At 39.6% G+C, this 13488-nt stretch overlaps 1 protein-coding gene across 2 annotated transcripts in view; it reads left to right on the forward strand.

Moving 5' to 3' along the window:
* Positions 1–13488, forward strand: part of Gfm2 (GTP dependent ribosome recycling factor mitochondrial 2) — a 61662-nt gene that overhangs the window by 3653 nt on the left and 44521 nt on the right. For both annotated transcript variants that reach the window (XM_045133615.1, XM_045133616.1), the window contains exons 2-5: positions 2772–2858; positions 5337–5421; positions 7837–7894; positions 9386–9483. In XM_045133615.1, the coding sequence (XP_044989550.1) occupies positions 2796–2858; positions 5337–5421; positions 7837–7894; positions 9386–9483 (304 nt within the window). In that variant the 5' untranslated portion in view covers positions 2772–2795. The remainder of the gene's footprint in view (positions 1–2771; positions 2859–5336; positions 5422–7836; positions 7895–9385; positions 9484–13488) is intronic.

Here is a 13488-nt window from a genome sequence, read left to right on the forward strand (position 1 = left end):
TTGCTCCAAGCACTCTACCACTGAGCTTCATCATTAGATCCCTAAGCAATATATATTTTATTTATAATGCCATCACTAATTCCGTTTTTTCCCTTTTGAATTAAAAGAAAATAAATGAAATTTCAAAGGCTAACCATACTTTGTATAAAATAGATTAAGTGAAGTGGTTAACTATGTTGCTTAAAAATAAGTAATTATTATTTTTTTTTTATTTTACATATTTTATTTGGAATGCATAATAAGTTGGAAAGGTACCAAAACATACATGTGATGGTTAGTATGGAAAACCTTGCTTGATGTATCCTACTCATCACAAAGACAAGAATTTCAAATGCCCAGTGACTATTATATTCACATGAACAGTTTTAAAATAATTTGTTTTGTGACATAAATTTCTAGGGCACTGCTTATATATGCTTCTCAAAATATTCCCTTCATCAAAATTTGAAAAAGCTTATGGTGAAGTAGGGGTGTAGCTCAGTGGTAAAGCACTTGCCAAGCACAAGTAAGTCCCTGGGTTTGATCCCCAGCTCCAAAAAACAAACAACAAAGCTCAATGCAATATAGTTGGGTATGTCTATTTACAACTGTATTTTATGATGTGTTTTCTTAGCTGGATATCATGGCCAACTTCCAGGATAATATTCTTAAGAGATCCTTTTTTTTTTTTTTAAAAAAAAATAAGTAATTATTTTTACCTTAACCTGTTGTGATGGTGTAAAAATGGGCCAGACAGGTCAAGTCCAGCAAAACTCTGTTTAAAAAACTAACTTCTAGCCGGGCGTGGTGGCGCACGCCTTTAATCCCAGCACTCGGGAGGCAGAGGTAGGAGGATCGCCATGAGTTCGAGGCCACCCTGAGACTACAGAGTTAATTCCAGGTCAGCCTGGACCAGAGTGAGACACTACCTTGAAAAACAAAACAAAAAAAAAAACTTACTTCTACCAGGCATGATGGCTCAAGCCTTTAATCCCAGCACTCAGAAGGCAGAGGTAGGTGGATTGCCATGTGTTCAAGGCCACCCTGAGACTACATAGTGAATTCCATGTCAGCCTGGGCTAAAATAAGACTGTACCACACACACACACACACAAAAGCATAAAAAAAGGCTTCCTCTAATAGCCAATTAGATATCATCACTCCTTTTCTGGGTCTATAAATGTATAAAGTAGGTACCTACTCTTTGCATTTTGGTGAAAAGAAGCATAAGATAATATTTCTTTGATATGGATGAAACTATATGGCTTTTTGGGGGTATAGATCATATTAAAAGTGGTAAATCAGAAAACTGTGGAAGCTACTTGTCAGCTGATTGTGTATGATTAAGGAATAAATCTTACTACACTGTGTGCCTATAATCCTAGCTCACATTTTTCTAACATGTTTATATTTCTAATAGCCAAGTTCTTGTGTTTCAGTAAATGTTACAAGGGCAATGAATGGGAAGGTGCTTTATTTTTATGTTTATAATAAGAAAATCAACCCGGCCGTGGTGATGCACACCTTTAATCCCAGCACTCGGGAGGCAGAGGTAGGAGGATCGCCATAAGTTCAAGGCCACCCTGAGACTACATAGTGAATTACAGGCGAGCCTGAGCTAGAGTGAAACCCTACCTTAAAAACAAAAAAAAAAAAAAAAAAAAAGAAAGAAAGAAAGAAAGAAAGAAAGAAAGAAAGAAAGAAAGAAAAAGAAAATCAGAATATGCTGGGCGGAGTGGTGCATGCCTTTAATCCCAGCACTTGGGAGGCAGAAGGAGAAGGATCACCATGAGTTCAAGGCCACCCTGAGACTACATAGTGAAATTCAGGTTAACTTGAGCTACAGTGAGACCTTACCTCAGGGGGAAAAGAAAAACAGTTAAAGAAAATCAGAATTATATAGATAGGTTTTATTGCCAGTGAGAAACTACCAAGTTTGCATGAAACCATTTACCTTTCTATACTTCATTCTGTATATTTACATAAAAATGTATTTTAGTTGGTATGATGTATTTGTAATTTCAATAGATGTATTTTGGTAATGTTTTCAGGTTTTATGTTATTTTATTATTATTACTGGGGGCGTGTTCAAGGTGGGGTCTCATTCTAGTCCAAGCTGACCTGGAATTCACTATATAGTCTCAGGGTGGCTTCAAACTCATGGCGATCCACCTACCTCTGCCTCCCGAGTGCTGGGATTAAAGGCGTGTGCCATCATGCCTAGTTTATGGTTTTATTTTTTGAGATTAACATCTTGCTGCATAGCCCAGGCTGGTCTCAAACTTACCATTCTTTTCCTTCCACCTGCCAAGTGCTATAGTTACAAGTGTGCACCACAACTCCTGGTTTAACATATTCCTTAAGAAGTAAAATGTGTGTTTTGAAAAGGGACATTTTAAGCTTAAGAACCATGTATATCATATGTAGCATAAATTTTTATTTTCTGAATGTTGAATTGAGATTTTAGTAGCTAAAAAGTCCTTTCAAAAGTACGATAGTCTTGGGCTGGAGAGATGGCTTAGCGGTTAAGCGCTTGCATGTGAAGCCTAAGGACCCCGGTTCGAGGCTCGATTCACCAGGTCCCACATTAGCCAGATGCACAAGGGGGGGCACGCATCTGGAGTTCATTTGCAGAGGCTGGAAGCCCTGGCACGCCCATTCCCCCTCTCCCTCTATCTTTCTTTCTCTCTGTGTCTGTTGCTCTCAAATAAATAAATAAATAAAAAGTACTATAGTTTTAATATATATATTAAATGTCTTAGTTTTATAATTTTGCTTATTTTTTTTCTCAGAAAATAGAAGTTTAAAGTATCGCTATGTTGACCAAGTGGAGGATATTTGCAATGAATCATCAGAAAATATCCAATATTCACCTCAATGTAAGTGTTTCTTCTTGTAAAATTAAACATACTTTCAGCATCAATTATTTTACTCCCAAAGTCTCATAATTGCAAGTTTGGTTTGGTTATAACCTTTGGCAGTCCTTCAGGCAAACTAATTTAAAAGAAACCACCTTGGGCTAGGAGATGGTACAGTGGTTAAGGGCACTTGCTCTGCAAGCCTACTCACCAAAATTTAGATCCCCAGCAGCCACATAAACCCAGATATAAAGTGGGCTAGCTCTGCAGGTCCCTAAAAATTCATTTATACTATTTTTAAATCACTCTTGCAACATTTTGAAAAATATATATTTCTTTTGGGGACAATGAATTTTCTGTATTTTACATTTTGTCATTAAGTGGTCAAAGGAGTTAATAGTTTTTCTTCAGTATTGTTATTGCTGCACTCTTAGACCATGCACTCTACACACGTGGTTGACTCTTGGATCTTCTTATCTTAGTAGTGATGTAGTAGGAATTTAAGTAGCATTGAATCTTGGCTTTGTAGTGTTTTCTTGGGATACTAGTATATTATGCCAAAAACTTGATATCAAATATAATTGTAATGTAGATGGCACAAGTGCCCTTTTCCTAATATTGTAAAAATAAACAAATTGTGATAATCCAGAATCATCACACAGGCTAACAGGTCTAAATATATTGGTAGCTGTTAAATATGTGTTTAGTAATCTTGAAGTAAACTGTGGTGGAGAATATCCTGTCTCTGCATGGGAACATGAGAAGGTGAGGAAGGGAAATAGCTGTCGTGGAGGATAGACAGGCTTAAGGAGGCCTGCTTGAACTCAGTGATGCGCCATTGGAGGTACCTGGGTAACACTTGAAATGCCACAGCCCGGTTCCCCCAGCTCTTTCCTTTCTGCAGTCATGGTGTCGTGTGTGTGCAAATGCTTATGCGCTGTGTACATGCATGCAAAGGCCAGAGGAGAATGTCACATGTGCTTTCTTGATTGCTCATACATGTGTGTCCTTGGGGTAGTCTCTCACTGATTCTGGGGCTTTCTGTTTTCATGAGCTCCAGCAATTCTATTTTTGCTCCCAATGGGAATGGAGATATGGGTGTGCATAGTCCATGCCCATGCTGTGTTTTAGGTGCTAGGAATCAAACTCGGGCAGTCTCAGGCCCCTCTGGTCTGTGAGCTTGCTCATGAAGACCCTTATCCATTGTTTTTGTTTTGTTTTTCAAGGTGGGGTCTGACTCTAGTCTAGGCTGACCTGGAATTCACTGTGTAATCTCAGGGTGACTTCAAACTCATGGCAGTCCTCTTATCTCTGCCTCCCAAGGGCTGGGATTAAAGGTGTGTGCCACCACCTCCAGCTTTCACTCATGCTTTTTTTGTTTAATATTTTTTATTTACCTATTTGCAAGCAGAGAGAGAGAGAGAGATTGAAAGAGAGAAGGAGCATGACAGGGGCTCCTGCCACTGCAGATGAATTCCAGATGTATGCACCACTCTACATCTGGCTTTTCATGGGTACTGAGGAGTCAAACCTATGACTTTAGGCTTTGCAAGCAAGTGCCTTAACCACTGAGCCATTTCTCCAGCTCTGCCCTACCCAGTTGAGTTTTTAAGAACCTTTCCAAGTAGCTGCCATGTGTAATCACTGTCATAAATCTGAAAACAGTTCATAGTTTTCAGGTTCATGACTTCTACCCTCAAGCCTCTAGTAGCTAGAGAGGAGGGCCAAGGTGTATCCAGGGTTTGATAACTTGTTTAACTTTTCTGACTGTTATCCAACTGTTAGGGTCTTGCTTTTCAAACTGGACCTATCAGAATCACCTGGAATGCTTAAATTTTGTTCTTTTTTTTATAGAGTGGAAGCCCCAGCTGCATGCTAATGATGTAGGTTAAGAGAACCACTGTTTTAGGAGCAGCCCAAATTAGCCAGTTAGTATTAATTTCATCCTTATTCTCTTTTTTAAGATGTTATTTACTTGCTTATTTATTTGAGAGAGAAAATGGGCATGCCCAGGACTCTAGCCACTGCAAATACACTCCAGATGCATGCGTCATCTTGTGCATCTGACTTTATGTGAGTACTAGGGAATCGAGTCTGAGTCCTGAGGATTCACAGGCAAGCACTTTAACTACTAAGCCATCTTTATAGCCTCTTATTCTTTTTTATAGTAAAATTTGGGTGGTTACTTTTTTTTTTTTTTTTTTTTTTGGTTTTGTCGAAGTAGGGTCTCACTCTAGCTCAGGCTGACCTGGAATTCACTATGTAGTCTCAGAGTGGCCTTGAACTCATGGCGATCCTCCTACCTCTGCCTCCCGGGTGCTGGAATTAAAGGCATGCGCCACTGTACCCAGCTGGGTTGTTGCTGTTTAAAAAACTGCAGTTAATAAATTAGGGCTACAGTAAGGCAATACAAAGGTATAGATTCAATGTTAGAACTACTATGATGAATGTCTGTAATGCTAAACTAAAATTAGTGTTTTTACTTTTTCTCCCTTCTAGATTATATGCTGCTGTAAAATAAGAGCCAGTTTAAAAAGATCAAAGATACATGTGCCTCTTGCAAGAAATTACAGTTCCCTACCAGGTACAGTTTAGCTAAACTGTTGTTTTCTCCTCTCTCATTCTCTTTTGCTTTCTTTTGTTTATAAAAATTTTCCTTTATAGATGTCCAAGCATCATTTTTTGTGGCTTCCTCATTCTTTATTGGATATTTTGTAGATGTCAAACATCATTTTTTAATATAATTTTTAAAAATTTATTTGAGAGAGGAAGGGAGAGAGAAAGAATAGTCATGTCAGGACCTCCAGCCGCTGCAAACTCCAAATGCTTGTGCCACCATGGGCATCTGGCTTATATGGTTCCTGGGGGACTTGAACCTGTGTCCTTTGGCTTTGCAGGCAAATGCTTTAACTGCTTAGCCATCCCTCCAGCCCTCAAATATCATTTTTTTTTTTGTTTGTTTTGTTTTGTTTTTGGCTTTTCAAGGTAGGGTTTCACTCTAGCTCAGGCTGACCTGGATTTCACTATGTAGTCTCAGGGTGGCCTTGAACTCATGGTGATCCTCCTACCTCTCGCCTCCCGAGTGCCGGGATTAAAGGTGTTGTTGCAGTCCGGTTCGCATTGCTGTTAGAAATCACCCAACCAAGAGTAGCTTCTGGGAAAAAGAGATTTATTTTGGCTTACAGGCTTGAGGGGAAGCTCCACAATGGCAGGGGAAATCGATGGCATGAGCAGAGGGTGGACATCACCCCCTGGCCAACATAAGGTGGGACACAGCAACAGGAGGGTGTGCCAAACACTGGCAAGGGGAAACTAGCTTTAATACCCATAAGCCAGGCCCCAACAACACCACGCCCAGCTTTAAATATCATTTTCTAATTGTGACTATTTCCTTGAGCTTAAGGCTGACAGCATTCTAGTAGGTGCTAGGAGGGAATGGGCAGGCACCGGTGGGGTTGTGCTCCTTGTCTGGATGTCTGATAAACTAAGCAAAGGGACGGTTGGTGATACTTGCGTGTGGGGACTAGAAGACATCTTTTTTTTCTTTAATTTTTTTGTATATTTTTATTTATTTATTTGAGAGCGACACATAGAGAAAGAGGCATAGAGAAAGAGAATGGGTATGCTAGGGCCTCCAGCCACTGAAGACAAACTCCAGATGTGTGTGCCCCTTTGTGCATCTGGCTAACATGGGTCCTGGGGAATCGAGCCTCAAACTGGGGTCCTTAGGCTTCACAAGCAAGCACTTAACCACTAAGCCGTGTCTCCAGCCCAGAAGACATCTTTGTGTCATCTTTTGTTACACACACCATCTTCCTCTTTTGAGACAGGGTCTCTCATTGGCCTAGAGTTCACCAATTTGACTAGACTGGCTGGTCAGCAAGCTCCAGAGATCCATCTTCCTGTCTCCTTGGTCTGGAACCATAGGTACATGTCAACGTCCTGGCATTTTACATGGGCACTGGGGATCAAATTGAGGTCCACGTGCTTGTGAGGCAAGCACTTCATGGACTGAGCTAACTTTCATCATGGACATTTTTCATGTAAAACAATAATTGCATGGTTGCATGTGGTGACACACTGTAATCTCTCACTATGGAGGAGACTAAGGCAGGAAGCTTGAGAGTTGAATTCAGCCTGGGCTGCATCGTGGCACTAGGCCTCAAAATAAGGAAGGCAGGTAAGAGGGCTGGTTAGATTCTTGGAGCTCCTGTTCAGTGGTACCTCCCTCCTGGACCATCTATAAAGCTGTTGTGTCCTGGCGCTGCTGAGGGGTGGGTTCTAAATTGTGCAGCAATTCATTACCAGCTGGTAGGGGTCGTCCTGAAATCTGCAAGACTTGGGAAACACAAGTTTTCAGGAATATGCATATAATCTTTTTTTTCTTGTGTTGGAAAGATGGCTTAGCAGTTAAAATATTTGCCTGTGAAGCCCAAGACCCAGGTTTGATCCCCAGGACCCACATAAGTCAGATAGATGCACAAGGTGGCACATGAGTCTGTATTTTGTGTGCAGTGGCTGAAGGTCCTGGTATGCCCATTCTCTCTTTCTCTCTCTGTCCCATTCTCTGTGTCTCTCTTCCCCTCTCTCTCTTTCTCTCAAGTAAATTTAAATAAATTTTAAAAGTAAAAAAAAAATAAATATATTTTCTTTGATTTGGGATCTACTGGTACCTTAATGTTAACATTAGATCATTAGTTGTAAATCTATAATTCTGTATGTAGTACAGATGTAATTAGTAACAGGAACCATAGCAAATCTGTATTTTTCTAAAAATATGATTTAGAAATTGATATTTATACATGTTGACCTTGTTGTCTCATTAACCATAACTTTTTCTTTATAGATTGTAGGAAAGTATAATTTGGATAAGTGAGTTTTATTTAGCTTAAATTGTACTTTATTTGGAATTATAGTATCTATATCATTTTAAATGTTTTTATTTGCTAAAGGAAAATTTCATAAGTTTAGCGGTTTAATTTCAATCTTTTTCCATTAGGCTTAATAGGAAATGATATCAAATCCCTTCATTCCATCATTAATCCTCCTATAGCTAAGTAAGTACTGTCATTATATACTTAAAATTTTTTTGTTTATTTTTATTTATTTGAGAGCAACAGACAGAATGGGTGCACTAGGGCCTTCAGCAACTGCAAACAAACTCCAGCTGTGTGTACCCCCATCGTGCATCTGGTTTACGTGGGTTCTGGGGAATCGAGCCTCAAACCAGGATCCTTAGGCTTCACAGGCAAGCGTTTAACTGCTAAGCCATCTCTCCACCCTCAATATATATATTTTTAAATCTTTGTGTGTGTGTGTGTATGTGTGTGAGAGAGAGAGAGGGAGAGAGAGGAAGAAGAAGAAGGAGGAGGAGGGGGAGAAGAAAGAGAGAGAGAGAGAAGAAGAAAGATAGAGAGGAGGAGAAGAAGAAGAAGAGGACGAGGAGGAAGAAAAGACAGAGAGAGAGAATGCGAATAAGAGTGGACATGCCAGGACCTCTTGACTCTGCAAACAAACTCTGGACACATGTGCCACTTTGCTTTATGTGGGGACTGAGGAATCAATCCAGAGCTGACAGATTTTGCAAGCAAGTGTCTTTAACCTATGAGCCATCTTCCCCACCCTATACTTTTTTTTTTTTCTATCAACTGTGGAGAAAAGTTTTCTCTGATGGGTATTGCTGGTGACCTATGTAATTTCTGTGGCTTTCTACCCTAGATAATTATAAATAGGTGTTAGTATTTTAAAAGTAATTTTAAGCCAGGCGTGGTGGTGCACACCTTTAATCCCAACACTCGGGAGGCAGAGGTAGGAGGATTGCCATGAGTTCAAGGCCACCCTGAGACTACAGAGTTAATTCCAGGTCAGCCTGGACCAGAGTGAGACCCTACCTCAAAAAACAACAACAACAACAAAAAAAGTAATTTTAACTGGGTATGGTGGTATACACCTTTAATTACAGTACTTATGAAGCTGAGGTAGGAAGATTACTGTGAGTTCAAGACCAGCCCAAAACTACATAGTGGATTCTAGGTCAGCTTGGACTAGAGTGACACCCTATCTCCAAAAAAAAAAAAAAAAAGTAATTTTCTTTCTCAATTTAATTTTAAAAGTTTTATTTATTTTATTGATATTATTATTTACTTTTTAGGTTTTTTTGAGATAGGGTCTCATTCGAGCCCAGGCTGACTTAGAACTCACTCTGTAGTCCCAGACTGGCCTCAAACTCACAATTATCTCCTACCTCTGCCTCCCAAGTGCTGGGATTAAAAGTATGTACACCACCATGCCCAGAATTAAGAGTTTTTAATGTAACAGCATACTTTTTAGAAAAATGAATATAAAATATTATTTAGATTATAGTTAACTCTTTTACTTAGCTATTATGTCATATGTTAGGATATATTCTAAATATGGTTTTCACTTTTCAGTTTTTATACAATTATATAAATGTGGGAATATTAATAAGCTTTGAAATTTACACAACATAGATACTTTGATTTTCTAATTTTAGTACACTTCATAATGCACGTCTCGTTTTCAAACAGGATCCGTAATATTGGAATTATGGCTCATATTGATGCTGGCAAAACTACGACCACAGAAAGAATCTTGTACTATTCTGGATACACACGATCACTAGGAGGTTAGAATGGATCCCTCCTTTACCCAACCCCATTAGCAAAAGCATCACTGGGAAATACTTTGGTTAAGTATTTGGTTAAGACTTCATCCTAGCCAGGCATGGTTGTCCACGCCTTTGATCCCAGCAGAGGTAGGATCACCATGAGTTCAAGACCAGCCCGAGACTACATGGTGAATTCCAGGTTAGCCTGGGCTAGAGTGAAATCCTACGTTGAAAAAAAAGAAGTCAACCTAAGCCAGGCGTGGTGGTGCACGCCTTTAATTCCAGCAATCAGGAGACACAGGTAGGAGGATCACCGTGAGTTTGAAGCCATCCCGAGAATTCCAGGTCAGCATGAGCTAGAGTAAGGCCCTACCTAGAAAAACCAAAAACAAACAAATGAACAGCAACAACAACAAAATGAAGTCAACCTGGAGACCCTTGAGTATGACATAGAGTCACTGATGTCTAAACCACAACATAAAGTTAAAGTAGTTGCAGTACCCAGGGGTCTTCTAAGGTTACACTGTGCGTGCAGACCCGCGTGGCTGTCATGAGCCTTGTTTGACACCCGGCTACTCAGAAGGCTGTAGGACAAGTGCTATAGATACTAGATTTCTAGGAATCTGTGTTAGGTAATTCTTTCTACAAGAGCCAGTTTCCAGATTCCATGTAGGGAACATACCATACACTACACAGGGCAGCCCAGGTTGTGTTTTAATTCTTCCCAATTCTGATTTAGTTTAACAATCAAAACTTAATTTTTCTGTGTTGTGTAGTTGACTTCTACTATCTGATTCCTAGAAAAGAACTAGAAAGTTAACCAGAGGCCAGATTCTTATGTAAATTTTTTTGGGTCTTTATCTCTTAATACTATTTGCCTTAATCTCAAATTTATTGTTTAATTTTGATTGTGAAAACTGTGGTTCTTGCCTAAGCATGCATATGTGGATCCCCAGGTAGTTTGTTTTTTTTTTTTTTTGTCTGTATTTTTGTTTTGTTTTTAAAGCAATTTTTTTAAATATATTTTTTTGTTCATTTTTTATTTATTTATTTGAGAGTGACAGACACAGGGAGAAAGACAGATAGAGGGAGAGAGAGAGAATGGGCGTGCCAGGGCTTCCAGCCACTGCAAACGAACTCCAGACCCGTGTGCCCCCTTGTGCATCTGGCTAACGTGGGACCTGGGGAACTAAACCTCGAACCGGGGTCCTTAGGCTTCATAAGCAAGCGCTTAACCGCTAAGCCATCTCTCCAGCCCTAAAGCAATTTTTAAATTATTTATTTATTAGAGACGGGGGGGGAGGGGTGAGAATGGGCACACCAGGGACTCCAGCCACTGCAAACAAACTCCAGATGCATGTGCCACCTTGTGCATCTGGCTTATGTAGGACCTGGAGAATTGAACCTGGGTCCTTAGGCTTCATAGGCAAGCTCCTTAACCGCTAAGCCATCTTTCCAGCCCTGTTTTGTTTTTAAATGATGATGTCCTAGCCCCACAGTGGATTCAGGAGGTCTAGATTATTATGTTGTGTACCCTATTTAGAACTATTTCTCTAGATACTTGGAAATGTATGGGACTTAAAACTTGAAGAGGAGCCAGGCATGGTAACTCATGCCTTTAATCCCAGCACTCAGAAGGCAGAGATAGGAGGATCTCCATGAATTCGAGGCCACCCTGAATCTACATAGTGTGTTCTAAGTCAAAACAAAAAAGAAAAAAAAACTTGCAGAGGAAAAGACCACCAGGATCACAATCTTCATGATGATGTGTTCCTAATGCATAGCACCTGAGCTTTTCATGGAAGTATTCTTTGATAATAGGTGTGTGACACACAGCAAAATGGGGGATGTTGTGAGGCTCTTGCCATTGTTTCACAGGTCTGATGATCTTTTCCTCACTTCCTCAGTTTGTATTCCTGAAATGAGGATCTGATTTCCAACTCATTATTTTCTTAAATTATGATAAAATTTTTAACAATCTTATGGGTACAGTTAATAAAATTTTAACAAAAATGTATATGTAAGCCGGGCATGGTGGCGCACACCTTTAATCCCAGCACTCAGGAGGCAGAGGTAGGAGGATCGCCAAGAGTTTGAGGCCACCCTGAGACTACATAGTGAATTCCAGGTCAGCCTGAGCCAGAGTGAGACCCTACCTTGAAAAACCAAAAAATTTAAAAAAAAAAAAAAAATAATGTATATGTAGTTCAATATAGGTTAAGTATCCCTTATCCAACATGTTTGAGATATCAGAAGTATTTTGGATTTTAGAGCTTTTGCTTTCAAAATATTTGCATGGACTTTATTGATTGTACGTTGCTAACCTGAAAATTCAAAGCAAACAGAAATACTCTACTATTGAAACTTACAAAAGCCAAGTTTAGATTTCTAACCAAATTGTGGTTACAGCTTGCTGACCCAGGGTTGATTTTGTTAATTGTATGAATAATCACAAAGAGATAGCATGAAATAAGTATCTTTATAATTGTAAAATTCTTTTTATTATTTTTTTGAGGCAAGCCCAACAGACTGGCTTTTTTAATGCATGCAAAAGAGAATTGGTATGCCAGGGTCTCAGCCACTATAATTGAACTCCAGATGTGTGTGCACATGCAGCCTTACACACTTGCATCACTGTACATCTGGCTTACATGGGACCTGGAGAGTCGAACATGAGTCCTTAGGCTTTGCAGGCAAGCACCTAAACCGCTAAACCATCTCTCCAGCCCTATAATTGTAAGATTCTTATGTGGGTTTTTTGTTGTTGTTGTTGTTGTTTATTTTTATTTATTTATTTGAGAGTGACAGACAAAGAGGCAGAGTCAGAGAGAATGGGTGCACCAAGGCCTTCAGCCACTGCAAATGAACTCCAAATGTGTATGCCCCCTTGTGCATCTGGCTAACATGGGTCCTGGGGAATCGAGCCTCTAACTGGGGTCCTTAGGCTTCACAGGCAAGCGCTTAACTGCTAAGCCATTTCTCCAGCCCTCTTATGTGTTTTAAAAACTTACTGCTTCACTTCTCACTTAGGACTTACAGTTATTTTATGGTTTTTAGGTAGTGGCTTCTTTTTTTGGGGGGGAGGGTTGAGGTAAGGTCTCACTGTAGCTCAGGCTGATTCTCAGGGTGGCCTCAAACTCTCTCCCGTCCTCCTACCTCTGCCTCCGGAGTGCTGGGATTAAAGGTGTGCGCCACCAAGCCCAGCTGGTGGTGACTTCTTTGAGACAAAGTCTTACTAGGTAGTTCAGACTGGCCTCAAACTCACAATCCTCCTTAATGTGGATATTGCAGGTGTGCACACTACACCTAGATGTTTTCTTTGTAGTTACATTGTGAATAGCTGCTAGAGCCAGTACAAATTATAGATGTCAGCACAGTTATTTGAAGTTCCTGACAAATAACATCCCTTTTTCTACTTCCCCTGCTTTTGGTGCTTACATTAATATGTGTATGCATACTTACAAATGCATAGGGATAGTTATTTAAGGGATTTTATACTGATATAAGTGGTAGTGTAAGGGGTGATAGCATATATTCTGAATTGGAGTGGTAAGAATAGTTTTTCCTTGTATTTACTGCCTACAGATTTAATCACAATAAAAGGCAAAATTCAAGTAGTTAGTTGCACAGTAATTTGCCCTTATAGGATAAAGTTTATTCTAAGATTTATACAGAAAATTTTTTTCCTACTTCTCTTTGGAAAAGTTAGTAACACAAGGCTTTGTAAAGGGATAATTTAACTTTGGAAGAATTTTTTTCTCTTCCTCATTCCATGTAGCTACTAATTATCACTACTCTGCTAGACCGGGTTCTTTATTTTTATTTTTATTTTTTTTTGGTTTTTGAGGCAATCTCTCTGTAGCTCAGGCTGACCTGGAATTTACTCTGTAGTGTCAGGCTGGGCTTGAACTCACATGAGTGCTGGGATTAAAGGCACACCTGGCCAACAAGAATCTTATTAGCTTTATTGTCCACACTAGGTTAAATAACTTGCTGGAGATCATGGTGAAGTAAGAGATAAAG

Source organism: Jaculus jaculus, chromosome 14 (assembly GCF_020740685.1).
Source record: "Jaculus jaculus isolate mJacJac1 chromosome 14, mJacJac1.mat.Y.cur, whole genome shotgun sequence".
Classification (NCBI taxonomy): Eukaryota; Metazoa; Chordata; class Mammalia; order Rodentia; family Dipodidae; genus Jaculus; species Jaculus jaculus.